The sequence below is a fragment of the Phaethon aethereus genome, assembly GCF_964289735.1.
Source record: "Phaethon aethereus genome assembly, chromosome: 4".
NCBI lineage: Eukaryota > Metazoa > Chordata > Aves > Phaethontiformes > Phaethontidae > Phaethon > Phaethon aethereus.
Window position 1 is genome coordinate 28,352,896 of NC_138578.1, and position 19,024 is coordinate 28,371,919.

The window sequence follows — 19,024 nt, forward strand, 5'->3', positions numbered from 1 at the left end:
TGTACAAGTTGTACAAGTGCAACTGTATGTAAAAAATACATACGTGTGTGCGTGCTCAGTAAGTGATTTTCAAAGACTCTGACCTTCCGTAAATGAAACCCAGATTCCTCAGAACCAAGCAGAGGTAGAAGGCTAGGCCTATGGCACATGTTTGTTTTTAACCTTGCCTATTTCAGCAGAAGGCCAACTCAAAGAAAGCACAGAATAGATATTTTATCATAGAAAAAAATTTCTCTACTTTTTTTTTATTCCACATGAAAACAGATGATTTGCCCCCTTGACAAACTTAAAAAATTAAGAACTTCAAACAGAGACTGTACATGAAGAATTTCATCCCCACATGTCCAGTTGAGGTTACCCCTGAAAACCCAGTGTTTGGTGAACTCAGTGAAGAAAGATGCCAGCTCCTCTGGTGAATCACCAATTACTATTTTGCAGCTTCTGCAGAGGTGGGTAATGGACCTGCAAAATAGCCTCTCTGTTCTCCTGGAGATAAGTGTGTTGTGAGAAATATAGCAAGCCGTGGCACAAATCAGAGGACACCATACCTTCCCCCCCCCGCCCCCAGCCTTTATTGTCATGGAAAATCCACACGCTAGAATACAGCTCCCTCCAAGATCCAGGGTAGCAACCAATACGCGTCAGAGGAGTACACGGGGGAACACTGGCTGAGGCCATCAGGAAAACCTCCTACTCTGGTGTAAATTAATGCTGGGTCCTTACGGCACACACACCTCAAACAGACAATCCTGACGCTTTTGAAGCCCAGTCTAGCAAGAGGGGACAAATAAAGGGAAGAAAAATTTATATGCTGTTTAAACCTGATTGAAGAGACTGACTTAGCCTTTCTGCTGCAAATAAATCATTCCAAATAACATTTAAAATACTGTATAAAATAATCAGGGTAACATGGAGTTACAGAATCATAGAAACTTTGGGTGGGAAGGGACCTTTAAAGGTCATCTAGTCCAACCCCCCTGCAGTGAGCAGGGATATCTTCAACTAGATCAGGTTGCTCAGAGCCCCGTCCAACCTGACCTGGAATGTTTCCAAGGTTGGGGCATCTACCACCTCTCTGAGCTGCATGTGCCCATGTTTCACCACCCTTATCGTGAAAAATTTCTTTTTTATATCTAGTTGAAATCTACCCTCTTTTAGTTTATAACCATTACCCCTTGTCCTATCACTACAGAAACCTTTCGGCATAATTCCAATCGGAGTTAAAATTCAAAGCTAGTATTGATCACCTTTAGAGGTGAATACAAAAGATGACTGGCTTGGCATTTAAGAGTGACAACAGCAGCAAAAGCTGTTCTGCCTCAGTTTCTCCATCAATAAAATGCAAGGAGTGGTACCTGCCCCTTTCCAGGATTTTTTGCAAGATCCATGAGTAAGAAGCACCACTCCAAGAACTACCACCCATATACAACAGATGAAAGTAATTTGAAATCCTCCTAAAGGATCAATGAAAAGAGAATTCAAAGGAATCAGATCATATGTAGGGGTAATAAGCTGTAAAAACAGCACAACCTGAATACAGATGAGAATCTAATTTAAGTACCAGCAGGGTTCAATATAAAAAAGCATCTACCATTGGGAGCCTGTGCAAATAGCCTGCCTGTAAGCGGTGCAGACACAGACTGGCTTGGGTGACATAAAACTGTGCGTGCCAAGAAGACATCAACGCTTCCCTCCCTACGGAGCAGCAGGGTAGGTTCTTCACACCGACATGGGCCTCAGGTAAGGCTAACAACCTGGCTACCATCACGCCCAATTTTGCATCCACACTTTTTGGCAATGCTGGTGGCCTGAAAGCACCTCGGTGTGGGTGCAGCTGAGGTACCTGCGCCAGCTCGCCTGGCTCCCACTGGAGGACACCTGCCCCCTCACCTTGGGGGGGGTTGATTATTTTCGACTCGGTGGAGCCCTCCCTTGAGGCTAGGCTTCTGCAGGCACCCTGCAGCTTCCTTCTTCCTCTGAGGTGCTGACCCCGGCCTTAGCAGGGCCAAGCAGCCCCCTCCCGGGGACCGCAGGGGAAACATGGGGCAGCGCCGGGGCCCGGCAGCAGCCACCCCCTCAGGAAAAAACTCCTCCAGGCACCCGCCTTTCAACGGAGCTCGGGCAGGCCGATGCCGCCATTTTGGGCCTCTGGGGACTGAGGGTTGTGTCTTCCCTCAAGGTGGCCGCTGCGGCGGGGAGCGAGGCGGCGGCTCTCCTCGCCGGTGAGGCGGCAGGGCTCGGGGAGCAGCCCCCGGCGGCACCCCTTCGCCACCGTGCGGTTTCTCGGCGGGGGCAGGCGGGGCAGGGGGCCGGCGTGGCGCGGAGCGGAGCGGCGCAGGCCCGGCGGCCGCAGGAAGGGGAGGGCAGGCGGCGGCCGCCGCCATCATGCGCACGCCGCCGGGGCTGGGGCGGCTGCTGGCGGCGCCGGGGTGGGGGCGGCCGCCGCGCCGCTGCCTCGGCGCCATGGCCCGCTACGGCACGGAGCAGCGGGGGCGGCCCAACTCTCCCGATTACCGCCTCTACTTTAGTAAGTAGCAGCTCCCGGGCTCGATACACCTTTACTACCCCGCATCGGGGGAGGGGGTGCACGGTGGGGAGAGGCGGCGGTGGCTTTCCGCTCCCGCTGAGGTCTCTCCGGCTGGCTAAGATGTCGCTTCTGAGCCCTCCCTACCCCCTGCTGCTAAGAGGTCAGTTTTGTGTGGAGAGCGTAGGGATTTCCCGGCAGATCCGCTTTTGGAGGGGATGCTGGGCCTGGTCAGTGCTGGGGGCTGGTGTGCGCGGCACAGCCATGCCCTTCCCCAGCGCCGCGAAGGCCCCTGCGGAGTGAAGAGGTGCCGGGGGTGAAGTACTGCCCCGGTGCGGTGTCGTGGCAGCCTGGACGCAAAGGCCACGGGGTGCTCTGGGACCCCAAGGACAGCCTCGGCCTTGCCTCACCTCTGCGGTATGACAGCCCAGTGGGAGCACGGTCTGTCCCCTGCCACCAGGCCAGCCAGCCCTCCCTCCAGAAACATCACGGTGAGGGGAGGCTGACATCGAAAACATGGGGCCTGTGGGGCCAGCAGCGGCAAGCGACACTGGCAGGCACAGGCAGCGCTCCAGGAGGTATCTCAAAACCCAGCGACAGCTGGTGGTGTGCAGTCTTTGTATAACGTGTCTTAGTAACAGTGTTGTCTATTTGTATGCTGCTTCTCTAGCAGTGGTTTTGTACATTTTTTGCCCATCGACTTATAATCAGTTAATTCTGACATCCGCTGGTGTGAGAGAAGCGGAGGTATCATGTACCCTGTTGGAAGTACCTTGGCAGAGCTCCCTTGTGCTCAGTCCCCAGGTGGCTCCCAGCACAGGACCTCATCTAAAGAAAGTCACTTTAGTTAGTGGGAATAAGCAGCCTCCCTTTAAACTTTTGTTTTGTTTGGGAGGAGCCTCTGGGAGGCTTCCAGGAGTTGCAAAAACAGCCATTTACTCTTTGCTGAGGTGGTCAAAGTACAGTCCAAAGATAAATGAAGTCCCTTGTCTGCTTTTCCCATTACTGGGAATAGGGGTGCTAGCAGAGGAGAAATTCCTTGGGATTTGTGTTAGCACCGTATATTGTTATTGATGTTTCTGTTTTGATGCAGTACCTGGGTTTTTAGTATGGTGAAATATTTCCGAGTAGTCTGAAAAGCTTAAGCATCCACTCCAGTGAATTGTGTGCCTTTCTACACTGGGTGCAGGGCTGAGGTGCAGATTGGGCCCCCACTAAGTTAATGTCATTTTCTGCTGGTTTCGAGGCATGGCGTTTCATGCCAAGGGCTTGAGCAATTATCCCATCCCTCACTTATTATTTTGGTCAGACTTTGGCCTACTGTGTTGGGAGATTTTTCTCTTCGTGGTCGTGAAACACTTTGTTAGAAATACAGTGAAGTCACAAGGGCAGCATTGCTAGAAACCCAGCTGAATTCACTGATCACTCATGGAAATGAGGTTCCCTTGGTGTTTTTTTCTTTTCCAATGGTTGTGTCTTGGTGGGAAGGAGGAGAAAATAGAATGAAAGGATCTTCTCATCTTCACATAGCTTGTATTGCCAGGTAGTCAGAAGTGTAGTATTAAATACTAAAGCAGTAATTTTGATTGTAATGAATATTTGTCAAACAATCAAATTCATTGTTCTGCCTGTAGGTTATATTTTAGTCCTTGGAATTAAACTTCAGAAAAAGTTTAACTGATGCATGATTGTGGCTTAGCATACATTTCTGTAATGCATAATAGTGAGCAGTACCAACATCTTATGGTGTATCTTTGGAATTGTAATGCTACTTTTTTGTTTTGTTTTTCAGAGAACGCAAATGGTAAATATATTTCCCCATTTCATGACATTCCACTGTTTGCTGGATCTAAAGAGGTATGTATTTATGCTTTGAAACACAATTCATTTCAAAATGATAACACTTTTGTGGGTATTCTTTAGGTAAAAATGCAGGTTTTAAAAGCTTTTTTTTCTTTTTAAGCAATTAACAGGCAAATGTATAACACCGGAAAGGACCACTTTAATCCAGGCTGATTCCTTATGTAATACAGGCACAATAACCCCACCAAATTTTCTCTGCTGAGTTCATTAACTTGCAGTGAAACATAATGATTACTGTGTAGACAAGCCTAGGTGACTCTCTAAGTCTCCAGGTGACTGAGTGTGCTGTATCTTGTGTTAATTCTTCTTGATGTTTAAGGTTTGTGGTTCTGTGTGCTTGAATTCATTTTCTACTATTACTCTTTTTAAATTGGTGTTTTGCTACATCTGCAATTCAAAGTGTACATTTCCGTGCAGTAGGAGATGTATAGCACATGCTTACGTAACTTACGGTCTATTTCTTTAATTCCCAAAGGGGTGTTATAATTGGAAGCTGACAATAATACCCAGGAGAGAAGTGGTAATCGCACCTTTGGAGAATTACAAGGTGTGAGGTGCAGCTGAGCACTTTCACGTCTTGTTAGCCACACTCCCTGGAGTTTCATTATAGCAATAATGAAACGCTTGTTTTATGTGTCACTGGTGGGAACTGCCAGTCTTTGGTTTAGACTTAGGTTTGCTTACTATGGTATGCTTGTTACACAAACAGGTTGGGAGGGCTTTAGCTGTTTTCTTGATTTGTTACTGGATCTCTATGGATGATATGAATGGTGAGAAGGGTCAGCAGTTGTAACGTTCAGATTGGGACTTCTGAAGTAATGAACTAATCTCTTAAATTATTTAAACTGAGAGATTAAAAATATGCATGAAACCTTTTTGATCAGTAGGCCCTTAGCATGCTAGTCAGTGGAAGAGCTAAGTCTCATTCAGAGAGTCATTACCGAGATGCTGTGTTCAGTGGGTGCTATTGCTGGAAAAGCAATGGGCATTTTCATACGCATTCCCTGGGGGCCTTGCTGTCTCCGCATCTAGATTTTAAGGTTTGGAGGTGTGAATTACAGTCTGTGATTTTTCTGGAGGTTAAATTATAGTACAGCGATGTCTGATCAATGTGGAGAGGCTTTAATTTTGGTGTGTAAGCAAGGAAAGAGCATTCCACAGGATCTAGAGGCCTGAGGGGGGCGCAAGTAAGGGAGTTATTGTGGAGTCTGTTTTGCCGCCTTTGCAAATGGAGGACGTAAGGAGTTGTATGTTATATTCTTTCCCTCCCCTGGTCTAAGCTTTGTGGACTTTATTTTATGATGGATAACTCCAGCCTTATTTTTCCATACTCGTTTGTTTATTTTGTGTTTTATCTTTTTCAACTGAACAGAAGGATGACTATGTTTTTAATCGGTTGAGGACAGGCCTAAATTGCTGCTTAAATTTTTCAGTAGCAGGGAGAAAGTGGATGTGTCCTTGTACGTTTTTGTCTTCCTCTGTTAACATCTGGAAGGTCATAATTTCACAATGAAACAGAACAGAGTACTTACTTTTAGAAGTTATAGTTTAGGCCTTTATCCTCACAAAGGAATATTTGATGTTCAATTGCATTGAAAACTACTGTTGTCTATATTTATGTGAATATGGTATTGCCCTCTAATGTTCTTCATGCGCTTCTTCACTCTTTCCCTACAGGATAAAGAGATTCCTGCAAAGAGGTCAAAGACTACTGGAACTGAGGTACTTCTAAGCTTGCTTTCTTTTTTTTTTTTTTTAAAGTATTCCCTCTATTTCTTTTCCAACATCAATTTGCTGTTCTGCAAAGTGAACTTGCTCTCACTGAATATAGTTGACATATCTTCAAATGCAAGTCTTTTAGGACAGAGAAGTCTTAAAGGGTTTTAATATTCTCCTCTTAGAATAGGCCAGAAATGTCAGCATTCTTTTATACATCAAAATGTTGTCAAAGGCAAGCACTCTTATACCACTCTTTGAAAGGTTCATTATGAATATTGTCCCATAGGTGTGTTCTCTTTTTTGCTATTGCATTCAGAAACATTTGCAATAAAACCTCTGTTAATGAAATCTTCATTATCATCTGACGGTCAGTAATCTTTGTTGTATATTCAGAACTTCAGAAATCCTGAGTATGTTAGGGCAGAAATTAGGCTTAGTATGTTCTTTTTAGAACTGAGGAAACTACTCATCTGGGAAGCCCAAAGAGAGAAAAATCACATCTGCTAATGGTTCAGCATAAACCAGCACTGAAGTTAAGCCTAAGAGAAGGCCAAAAAACCGTGGAAGGTCTGCTCAGGCTTTTTCTGTGAAACAAGATTTGTTTATGTGATTGTCTTTTCCAAAAAGTAGCATTTTTTGCAGTGCCTTAGAAGAAAGTGAAAGAAAAAAAATGAAACAAACTATGCTTTAAGGCACAGTGTTGTCATGGTGTCTGTATCCCCTGATCTTTATCTTCTCATATATGTTTAGCCAGTCATATTGCAAAACTGTAACTATCTGTCTGATGTGAAAACTGTCCTAACTGCCTGGGCTCTCACAGTTTTGCAACTAGTGTGCAGTACACTGGTTCTTCTACTGTACAACAGTCCCCCTGCAATCCTGCACTATATATTTCCTCTCCCTTTGCCCTGTGATTCTTTCAAGCTACAATGCCTAGGTAATGCTTTTTAGATTTCCTGTTGATGCCTGTTTAGGTACTATTTAGTAGAGGTAGAATCATGCCTGAAAGATGAATTGTTGAAGATAAAGAGTATGTGCCAGTAGCCTTTCTTAAAAATCATTGTCTTGCAACATGAACTTTTAATTACTGCTCTTGCTGGAAGTCAAGAATTCTGTTTCTTACCTGCTTATGAATGCTGCGACAATACCTGCCGGTTGCGAAGATGCAGAGCTTGGTTTATGCAGTGTCTAAAACTGTTCAAAAACTGCATTTGTCGGTGTAGTGGGCAGCATGATAGCTTGTTGAAAACCACATTTCTGATACTTTTTTTCCTGATCCCTGGATCAGCCTATGGAGCGGGAGGGAAAAATGCCAGTGAGGATGAGCAGGTCTTGCTTCCTGGGACAGTGTAGAATCCAGAGCTGCTTCACATAACTTTTGCTATGAGAGAGAGCTCTGGACTGTGGTTTAATAGAACTACAGAAAATGAGCAAAGGTGAATGTACATTCCAGTCTTTGTGCGTTTCTGATGCGAGTAAGCAAACAAACCTGCAGGCTATAGACTTCCCAAACATGCTTGGTCTTTACTTAGATAGTGAAATGTGAGAATACAAATCATTCAGAAAACCCTTTTTCATCATCTTTGGGAGTTGGGGAGAAGAGAGATAGTAAAGGAATCTCTGTTCAGGAAAGCAGTTTTCTCTTACACTAGGCTCTTCAGCAGTTCTCTTCACTTCGCCGTGATGAGAAATGCATCCCTGTGTACTTGTATATAGGGATGGCATAGCTTGAGCAGAGGATAAAGGGAGAATGAGGAATTTAGTGCCATGTACTGATTTCTGAAGACCTTTGAAGCACTGTACTCCTTACTCTTGTCTAGGGGCGCAAAGGCTACTATTGGTACCTGTTCAGTTGATCCTTGCATTGACATTGGCCAGAATTCAAAGGTTATAGTTTCTCTTGCCCTGGAAACACAGTGGCATCTTTTTAAACTTTCGCTTTTAGGGTGGCAGTTTTGTTACTCTCGACAAGGGCAAGCCCTCTTAAGAGTTTATGTTAGTTAAATTACGCTGAACTGGTGTTCATCAGATGGCAGTTTAACTATGGAAAAAGAAGATAATTCTGCGTGAGTCTCTTCAATCTGTCTAATCTACTTTCAATTGTTCTTGGCATTCCTGATGCCAGAAAAGAAGGTCTCAAAATAGAGGACTTTCAGCTTTCAACATTCATGGGATAGGGCTGTACAAGTATCTGTTAGCTGTTTTGCAGTTTTGGCTTGTAGTTCTAAGGGAAACGCTGTGGTGTTTCTGTATGAACTGTTCTCAGTAGTGCGGCCCGTTCCTGCAAAATCGTGCACCTTCCCAGATCTCAATTAAATTTATCTTTGCAGCCACTGTTGACAACTGATCTTTTTTGCTTTCACAGATGTTTTTTGGCTGTTTGAAGACTAGAGAGACGTTATTTTGAGGGTGAAACTATGCTGAAAGAAATCATGTTCAGCTTCAGTCTCAAAATTATTACCAGCTTGCAGTCTGAACCTCTGCTTTGTCTTAAGCATTGTAAGCACTTGGAATCCACTCCTGCTCAAGTAAATCTCTGTGAAAGGTATCAAAAGTTTCACATCTCTCTCTGGAACAGTGGATGTTCCTGCTGTGGTTACCATCAAAACTGTCAGAAGCTGATTGTTGAATATGATCTTCCATGTCTAGCAGGAAGAGGGTTTGAAGAGGTCATCCTTTTCTTTTTCAAGACAAATGTGACATGTTGCTTCCCTGCTGTAGTGAAACGGTTTTGAATCTACTTGTCATTGTTTGTTTTTGGTAAAGTATTCACATGTCATCTCATTCAGAGGACCCAGGTGTTCTTGAATACGAAGTTTTATTTAAAATGTTGGCCTTGGTAAGGAATCTGTCCAAGCATGTAGAGATTATAGTCCTCTAACTTGCAGACACTTACAAGAGCATTTGGAAAAAAAAATACAAAGCAAGAAACAAGACAGCTTTTGTTCTGTTGCATCCTGTGAGTTGCACAGTGCTGGAATGCCCTTGTGGACTTAGTTGAATTTCTTCTGTCAGGCAAAAACTTCTGATAAGTTAACTCGTTGGGTGAGATATACGGGGTCATCAGAGTGGTCATGCAATCTGAACAGGTGATCTGATAGAGGACCTCATGCTTGGAATGTGTCTCTAGTTTATCAGAGAATATGCCTGACACCACTTCTGGGATACCTGTGAGTAAAAACTTACATAGTGTTCGTGATTCTCTTTTGACTATAACATGAGGCAAGTAAACTATGAAGAGGCTGCAGGCACTTGCATTTATGCTGGGCACTGCATTCCTTTTTTGCTATGTGGCATTTTAATTTATATTGGAAAAGTTCCATTGACTTCTCATTTAGATACAGATTTGGTCTCCAGATGTTGCTGGCATCTGGTTTGTTGTTTTCATTGGCAAATACCTTGTAGCAAGTTTTACATTGGGAATGCATATAACATGGGTAGTCATTTTATAAGCAAGACCCTCTCCATTTATTTTGGGGTGTATTTCATGACTCCTTATTTTCCTCTTTTTTTTTTGCCTTTTTTTTTTTCTTTCTTTTTTTCCTTTTAGACATTATCCTTTGTTTACACTGCTGTTGGACTGCAGCTCATCTTTTCCGTTCTTGTTAGTCCTCAGGTGCATGATGGCATGTTCTGTTGATGGCTGATGAGAATCCTTGCAAGATTGCAAATGAGCAGACACAAAAGAAGTGGAAATGATAGCTGCTTTTCATTCTCTCTGTCTTGTGAGCTCAGACCTTCTAAGTGAGGAAGGGTCAGTAGCCCCCAAATGCTATGTCTAATGCTTTCAGATTTTTTTTTCTTGCTATAAAAATGACTAAAGTAATTGTAAGCTTTAGCATATCTCTTCACCCTGACATGCAGAGTGATGGTGAATGGCAGTCAGGCCTTAAAAAGGGATGATGTTTGTCATTTTGTGAAATTATATTGAGTTTTTGTTCCTCTCATCTCTTGTTTTGTCACTTTTCCTAGCTCTGCATAGGTTGTTCCACTTCTGCTTCAAATTAGCTGAACCTTCAGAGTTTGAGCATTAAGTGTTGCAGCCCTTGGGCAAGATCATACCTATTCAAAACCCTCCACTCAAATGCACCAGCTAAGGAACTTGAGCAGACTGGGAGAGGAAATAGTTGAACAAGAAAGGGAAAGTTAGATGAGGAAGAATTGCTTTTGAGAAGGGTGTATGGGAGTCCAGAAGGGCGGGTTGTAAAAGTAGTGTCAGAAATGTGCTTAATTTTTTTTTTTCTCCTTCCTGTGATATTTAGGTTTGCAATAACAAACCCTGGTCAAAATGAGTTATCTTCTATAAGAATCTATACAGCCAGAGCTAGCATTTATTTTTGGCTGTCAGTCTTAGTGGAGAGAAAGCTGACTCACAGTTTACCTGGGTACAACAGGGAGATTTTGCTGGGACTCGGGGAAAAGAGGAGAGTTTATCACCTCTGGAAGAAGGGGCAGGCAACTCACGAAGGGTACAAGGATCTCGTTAGGTCAAGCAGGGACAAAATTAGAAAGGCAAAAGCCCAGCTAGAGCTCAGTCTGGCCACAGTCGTAAAGGAAAATAAAAAATGTTTTTACAAATATATTAACAACAAGAAGAGAGGCAAGGAGAATCTCCATCCCTTACTGGATATGGCGGGGAACATTGTCTCCAAGGACGAGGACAAGGCTGAGGTACTTAATGCCTTCTTTGCCTCAGTCTTTAATAGCCACTCCAGGTATCCACAGGATATTCAGCCCCCTGAGCTGGAAGATGGGGATGGAGAGCACAATGTACTCCTCATAATCCAGGAGGAAGCAGTCAAGGACATGCTAAGCCACCTGGACACCCACAAGTCTATGGGGCCTGATGGGATCCACCCGAGAGTACTGAGAGAGCTGGCGGAGGAGCTTGCCAAGCCACTCTCCATCATCTATCAGCAGTCCTGGTTAACAGGGGAGGTCCCAGAAGACTGGAGGCTTGCCAATGTGACGCCCGTCTACAAGAAAGGCCGCAAGGAGGATCCTGGGAACTACAGGCCTGTCAGCCTGACCTCTGTACCGGGGAAGATCATGGAGTGGTTTGTCTTGAGAGTGCTCACAGGGCATGTGCAGGACAACCAAGGGATCAGGCCCAGCTAGCATGGGTTCATGAAAGGCAGGTCCTGCTTGACCAACCTGATTTCCTTCTGTGACCAGGTGACGTGCCTCGTGGATGAGGGAAAGACTGTGGACGTTGTCTACCTGGACTTTAGTAAAGCCTTTGACAGCGTCTCCCACAGCATTCTCCTGGAGAAACTGGCAACTCGTGGCTTAGACAGGTTTACTCTTCGCTGGGTGAGGAACTGGCTGGATGGCCGAGCCCAGAGAGTTGTGGTGAATGGCGTTAAATCCGGCTGGCGGCCAGTCACAAGCGGTGTTCCCCAGGGCTCGGTTCTGGGGCCGGTCTTGTTCAATATCTTTATAGATGATCTGGATGAGGGAATCGAGTGCTCCCTCAGTAAGTTTGCAGATGACACCAAGTTGGGTGGGAGTGTTGATCTGCTGGAGGGTAGGAGGGCTCTGCAGAGGGATCTGGACAGGCTGGATCGATGGGCAGAGGCCAACTGTATGAGGTTTAATAAGGCCAAGTGCAGGGTCCTGCACTTTGGCCACAACAACCCCATGCAACGCTACAGGCTTGGGGAGGAGTGGCTAGAGAGCAGCCCGGCGGAAAGGGACCTGGGGGTGCTGGTTGACATCCGGCTGAATATGAGCCAGCAGTGTGCCCAGGTGGCCAAGAAGGCCAACAGCGTCCTGGCCTGTATCAGGAATAGTGTGGCCAGCAGGAGTAGGGAAGTGATTGTGCCCCTGTACTTGGCACTGGTGAGGCCGCACCTTGAATCCTGTGTTCAGTTCTGGGCCCCTCACTACAAGAAGGACATTGAGGTGCTGGAGTGTGTCCAGAGAAGGGCAACGAAGCTGGTGAGGGGTCTGGAGCACAAGTCTTATGAGGAGCGGCTGAGGGAACTGGGGTTGTTCAGTCTGGAGAAGAGGAGACTGAAAGGGAGACCTTATTGCTCTCTACAACTACCTGAAAGGGGGTTGTGGCGACGAGGGTGTTGGTCTCTTCTCCCAAGTAACTAGTGGTAGGACAAGAGGAAATGGCCTCAAGTTGTGCCAGGGGAGGTTTAGATTGGATATTAGGAAAAATTTCTTCACTGAGAGGGTGGTCAGGCATTGGAACAGGCTGCCCAGGGAGGTGGTGGAGTCGCCATCTCTGGAAGTGTTGAAAAAACCTGTGGATGTGGCGCTTCAGGACATGGTTTAGGGGACATGGTGGCACTGGATTAATGGTTGGACTTGATGATCTTGAAGGTCCTTTCCAACCTAGTGATTCTGTATTTTCCTTGCTTTTCTCAACACTTGCTGTATGAATATGTTGAAGTGTATTTGTATATCTTTTTATGTTTCTGTGGTTTTCTTATTTCAAAAAACCAAAAAATGTTCCTGTTCTCTGTGTGAGAGAGACACATATTTTTGCCTGTCTCAGCAAAAACAATAGCATGATACGTTAAAAATAATGTTCAAATGAAATGGAATGCAGTAAGTTGCCAAGCAGCGTTAAAGAAAACACCCCAATGAAGCAAACACTTATTTACATCCTACGTGAGTTCTTAGGAAATAAAGGATATCATGTAGACATATTCTTCGTTCCTTCTGATGTCACTTTCTGCTGATTTTCATATTCAGTTTTAGGAATTAGGACATGCACTTTTGACTTCCCTGTGTTGAGCAAATGGATTTCCCCACCGCTTGCTGAAGTATAATAGAGCATAAGTACAAATGTCTGTCTTGTTTTCACATTAACCCACAGTCAAACAAGCTATGTAACACGCCGGGTTGAAAGTCCCCCGGGCTCTGTCAGGTCACTTCCCATAGCAGATGGGTTCTGTCCCTTTTTCTAAATCTAGGAAACAGTTTCCTCCTCTTCTCTTGCATGCTCCAGGAGACTGTCCTCCTGAAGAATCAGTCAGCCAGGAGACTTGGCACGAGGTTAGCCTGTAGGAACTACTCCACCTGGCCTGTTGTACAGTCTGCTGTCACGAAGTGGAGTCCCTTTACGTTAGGTGCTTGTAGAGTGGGATTAAATCTGGACTGCAGCAAGCAGCGATCTCATAGGCAGACCAGTTGACTGCTATCATGCTAAGGCAGTTAAGTGGTAAACTTTCCAAAGCAGTAATTTTTGTTTCATGGGAGATCTCTCTTCTTTTTCTGTCACTGGAAGGTGTGTCAAATGGGCTATTGAAACAGTCTCACCATTGCTTGAGGGGGTAGAAGTGCTTGCTTGGGGGTTTGGTGAGGTGGAATTTTTTTGTTTTACTGGTTTAAAATAAAGATAAAAATATCAATTACCAGATGCATTCACCATACAAAACATAACCACTGAATGGCATGTGCAGATGGTAACCTGTGAAGACAGGTGGTGTCTGACACTTCTGTTTGTGGCTGAGGCAGGGATGGTTTTGCAGCAAGGGATGGCAGGGAGCATTTGAGTGGTCAGAAGAAATAGGTGCTTGGTCTGGGAAAAGAAGAGTGATGGAAAAATTCCTGGGTGATATTTAGGCAATGAGGGAAACAAGATAGGAAAGAGGAAGAAAAAACCCCCTAAAAACCCAGAGGAGTATACTCCTCCTCTTTATCTGTCAAACTGTCTAGTATGTGCTTTCCTTTCCACACCAGTGAATCCTGTTTCCTCACTGTGAAAATGTGATTGCCCTATAAATAAAACTTTTTATTTTTAAATGTAAGCACTGCATGAAGTTATTAATCTCTTGTGAATGCTTGTGGCAGCTTAGCATTAGAGAAAGTACTTTCGGGGATTTTTTTGCATACAAATTAATCTGTCAGGCTGTCACATTTAAGACTCTTGACAATTCACATTTGACTGATACCACAAATTAGGAAGGCCTGGTCTTGGAGCTGAGTTAAATCCAAGTGATTTTTTTAGGTTTTAGAGGAGCATTGCATTCATTTCAGTCCAGTTGTTGTCCAGCCCTAAGAGTTGTTTCGGTGACGGCCTGGGCTAACTCTTAACTCGAAACCAAGATTTACAGGCTGCTGAAGCCATTGTATTAGACATGGTCAAGAAAACGTACAGTAGCACCTAAACAGCGAAAATACAGGATTGTGGTGGAGGGGAAGACACCGTGTATAATTCCAGGGGTAGTTTGTAAGTTTTCTGCCTGTAGCTACCAGTCAGAACAATTCTTTGACCTGCTTGGCAGTTCCCTAAGAGTTTCTTGTCAGCACTGGCTTTCATGCTGTGCATTTCTTTTTTCCAAGTGTTTCCCAGATGGATGTGCAGACTTTATTTGGCTCTCCTCCAACCCTTCCCTTACCTGCTGCTGCATGCATGTTGCTTTGTTCTGTCTGCTTCCTTAGTGTTGACATCTTTGAGCTCTCTTTCTGATTACCTCTCTGTTTCAACTGTTCTTATATACATAAGGCGTACTTTACGAAACAGATCTGAAGCACTTTTCTCTTCCCCCCCCTGCCCCTTCTTTTATTTGGCTATGATCTGATTGGGAAAAGTGATTCCATCTGACTTACCACTGATGGCAGTATGGGCATAGTGCTTATGGATGGCAAATTTAATTTAAATTTAGTGGGAATTTGCTGTCAGGTGTGTGCATAGTTTGTGATCTTATGGGAGAAATGCTGAGTGGCAGCTGAGATTTTCCTTGGTGTTCTTGCTTTCCACATTCCAGGTTTGTTTGGGAGGAGGTCGTAGAACCATTGGAATTACTTTTACCAGTGTCAATGCCACAATCTGATTATGGTATTTGTTGCAGCTGTAGGATACAAGGGTTTAACTTTGTATCTTTTTCCTACAAATATCTGAAAAAACCCTGTATTTTGTCCTTGCTGGACTGTTGCAATTTTTAATACCAATGCAAGTTTTCTTTGGCTATGAAAAGATGTCCCAGGCAATGTGATATTTTGGGGTTTAGTCATTCAGGAGAAGATAGGCTGTAGACATTGCTGGGTGGTTGGGTGTGGTTTCCCATTTTGATTAATACTCTACTCCATGGTAGTGCTTAATTCTCACAGCTTCAGAGGAAGAAACCTTATGGCAGTTACACAGAGTTTTTCTCTTTGGAAAAATCTCACTTTAACCTCTTCAATAAGAAGGGCGTAGATTACTTACTTTTCTTCTAAAAGCATGAAAGTTTACATATTTTAGGCTTATTTCGCCTCACACTCCACTTCTTAAATCAACTTTTACTTTATTTCTATTAGGAAGAAGGCTAATACAAACATGAGGTGTCTGTGTCCATGTCCTTCCTCTGCCATCACTTTTGGATTCGTTTTGCCTCACTTCCACCAGATTTGACTGAGAATCAGAAATGTCAGTGGTTGTTGCATTCACATGGGTTTTTAAAAAAAAATTAATAAGGCAAAAGAGGAGGGCCTGAAGAAATCTATCTTCAGGAGGGAAAAAACAAAACATTGTCCTTTCCAGTGCTTGAGGGAAGCTAACTCTGTCTTATAGAAATGTTCAATCCTCTTTGACTAGTAGACTGAACCACTGCCATGTGGCAAACCATTCCATGGACTTTCTCAACATTTTGTGAAGAGTAATACTGATATGGGAATGAAAAACATCATGTGGATTTCAACTACTTGTAGTTGTTCGTAGTCTCAAAGGGGTGGGGTGGGGAAAGGATGAAGCAAGGAGGTTGTATTATCATTGTGTGTAACTAAACAAATAGTACTTAACGTAAAAGCAGATGGAACAGAGAGATGTGATGTATGTTGCTGCTGAATAGAGAGGAGGGAATTTGTCTTACTGTAAAATGAATTCCCAAGTGGATTTTATTTTCAGATCTGTCATTGTTTTTTGTTTTAGATCCTGTTTAATATGGTTGTAGAAGTGCCTCGTTGGACGAATGCAAAAATGGAGGTAATTAAGAAAAATATCTTGATTATATAGGTATTTATGAAAGCTATGACAATGCAGTGGCTTCCAGTAGTCAGAGTTTAATCAGAATGTGGATCACTTTTTACACATAAAAATTTCTCTGCTAAGAAATTATTTTGGAGTTGTGCATACAGGCAGTTTCCTTGCAGTTATAAAGAGTTGAGGTTCTAGTTTTGTTTCCCTTTTGCAGGTGAGCACTGCTTCTTGACAGCCCTCTGACTGCAGAGTGCAGCATACCTGCAACAGAGTCCTAGAGTACCGGCTTGCAGGACACTGTCCAACATTTAGTCTTATTCTTGCTTGCTCATACAGCATTCCACTCAGGATTTAATTCCTCTTGTTTCTGCAGTATAGTGTGCTAGGCCAAATCCTGACAAATGGAGTTGCAAATGAAAAAGCATTTGTGACAAAAAAATACCTGGGGAGCTCACTGATTGAAAGTATCTACTCTTGCAGTTAGGTGTTTTAAAAGTAGAGCCTACTGGGTTGGTCCTCTGCAGTTACAATATAGAAGCTGAGTAGTGTCATCTGTAGTGTTTGTGAAACAATAGATCTCACCAGGGTATGTCCAGTCTTCATGAACACTTGTATTAATTTTAGGCATGCTTCCTGGATGCTTTTAAGGAAGTTTGTGGATGAGCTGTTAACTATTTTGATTATTAAAAATGTCACAAAAGAACCTCCCCAGCCAGTTGTTTCAGAATTTTGTTTTCTCCTTTCCCTGATGCTGGAAAATCATTTGAACTGTATTTACTACCACAGTTGTTATTCTGCAAGCAGCGTTGGTGACTATGCAGAACTTGTGCTTACTAAAAAGTATTTGTATGCTGAGAGGTGAGAGAGAGAAGGGATGTATGCAATAGGAGGGCAATGGACAGAGGGTGAGAAGAAGATGAAACATTTCAACTGTCGTTCTCAAAGCCTCTGTTGCCGGAAGAACTTGTGCCACCATTTGCATGTCTGTTGAACTTGTGCTATAAAGTACAAGAGCTTCCAACTTAAGTTCCTTTCAGTATTTATGTTTGACCATGACAGTCTCCTTATAAATTTACGGTGTCTCTTATAACTTCATTTTTTCCTTGCATACTTCACAACATTATTTAACACCTTAATAAGCTGCTTTTTGAACATGACCCTTGGGAATTAGAGTGAGGCCGTCATATTTTAATACTTCTCAAACCACAAGCACATGCTCCCAGATGGAGCTTTCTAACTGGTTGGGTACAGAATGAATTGCTTCCCATTTTACCATTCCCTCTTTCTCTTTCTCTTTCTGTCTCTCTTTCTCTGTCTCTCTTTTTTCCCACGACTGCTTAGATTGCCACTGAGGAGCCGTTGAATCCCATTAAACAAGATATAAAGAAAGGCAAGCTTCGATATGTGGCAAATATCTTTCCTCACAAGGGTTATATATGGAATTATGGTGCCCTCCCACAGGTAACATTTTTGTTGTAATGGTGAAAGTTTTCTGTCTCTTGTGTAAATTGCCTTGTAAATCTTGGGGACTGCCTGAATGCAAATCAGTTGCAAGAAGGATGTTTCTCTGATACGTTTGTAAATCAGGATTTTTTTTATGTTGAACTTCACTGTGTCCATAAATTTTGATCAGAATTTGGGTGTGGGTGTAAATATGTGCTGTGTTTCAGGCAGGAGTTAAATGATTAAGAAATCTTTAATCTTTAGTCTGTGCCTCTGTACTGTAGTGACAGAATTAAACTGCCGTGGTCTGCCGTTCAAGAATACTTTTTCCAAAGTAGCCCTTTTCTGCTTAAACAAGGCCTTTTTTTAAAGAAACTAATTTAAAATTTTCATGTATTGCAGCATAAATTTTCATTGGGATTTCTTAACATCTTTAACAAAGAGGAAAACAGAGGCTGTTCTTTTTAGATTAAACCTCAACTGCCTCAGTTAACTTTTCTCTGAACTGTGAGAGTTTACTGATGATGACACATTCAAAATTTTGAGTCTTGAAAAGGCCCAACTAATGGCTGAAATTTTGAGGCTAATGAAAAGTTTTTTTCATTTTTAATTTCTGTGAATAACACATTGAACTCGCATTAGTACTGAAGATCATGATGGAGCTAGAAAAGAGCAATTTATTTTCTTTATATTTAACTGCATAAGCAATGAAAGTTTACTCTGAAAATCTGCATCTGTATTTGATATCTGAAGAAGAGATTCCAGCCAGGTGTTGGAGTATAGCAATTAAGTTCTCACCCAGTCAGCAGTCTCAGTAGACAAAGCTTCCAAGCAGGTATAGTTGGGAACCAGCAATTCCATTTAATGTTTGAAATTCATGTGTGCCTTAGTGCAAAGCCTAAATTAAACATTTGAATATTTTCCTGAACAAAGTGCATTATTTTGGACTGATGACACTTTCCCCAGGAGAAATGCTCAGCTCCCCTTGTTAGCTTGTGAGTCAGAAGAGGAATTGTCATTTTTATTTTCTGTAATAACTTTAAAATACCAGTTGGATCATTACCCCTCCAATTGTTGAAGTCTAGATGATAATCCAGATCCCTACTAGCAGCAGTAATACACAAAATTTAATTCAGTGTCTCCGTTATCACAAGAGGACTTTTCATCAGGATCAGCAGTTGCCAGAAGTTCAACCCTAGTGTATGGCTTAAAGATACGTATTTGTGGCTGCTGTTTTATGCTGTGGAACAGAGAAGGAAAAAAATGACAGTAGGACTATCATTATTGCAGGAGTAGTTGTACTGTCCAGAGAACATTCCTAGCAAGCTTTCCTTCTAACCTACAGGTGGAGGCGTGCAAGCTGGGCAGGAGCATAGTATTGATATTTAAGCAGCCTTAAACAAGAAGCACTTTGGAAACATACTTGAAAAATAAGTTTTAAGTTGAAATTCTGTCTTGACTCCAGCAATTTTTTGGTAATGATTCTGCTACCTAAATACCTGAGCATTTGTTTTTCACCTTTTTGCCTTTTAGTATCAGCCATGTTCTCAAGAACAAGT

The 19,024-nt window shown here is 43.1% G+C and overlaps 1 protein-coding gene across 1 annotated transcript in view; it reads left to right on the forward strand.

Annotated features, from left to right (window-relative positions):
* Window positions 1–2,370: 2,370 nt before the first annotated feature.
* PPA2 (inorganic pyrophosphatase 2) overlaps window positions 2,371–19,024 on the forward strand; it is a 39,613-nt gene continuing 22,959 nt past the window's right edge. Inside the window, exons 1-5 of the mRNA XM_081999016.1 lie at window positions 2,371–2,527; window positions 4,317–4,381; window positions 6,065–6,109; window positions 15,975–16,028; window positions 17,364–17,483. Coding sequence (XP_081855142.1) covers window positions 2,386–2,527; window positions 4,317–4,381; window positions 6,065–6,109; window positions 15,975–16,028; window positions 17,364–17,483 — 426 coding nt within the window. The 5' untranslated portion in view covers window positions 2,371–2,385. The remainder of the gene's footprint in view (window positions 2,528–4,316; window positions 4,382–6,064; window positions 6,110–15,974; window positions 16,029–17,363; window positions 17,484–19,024) is intronic.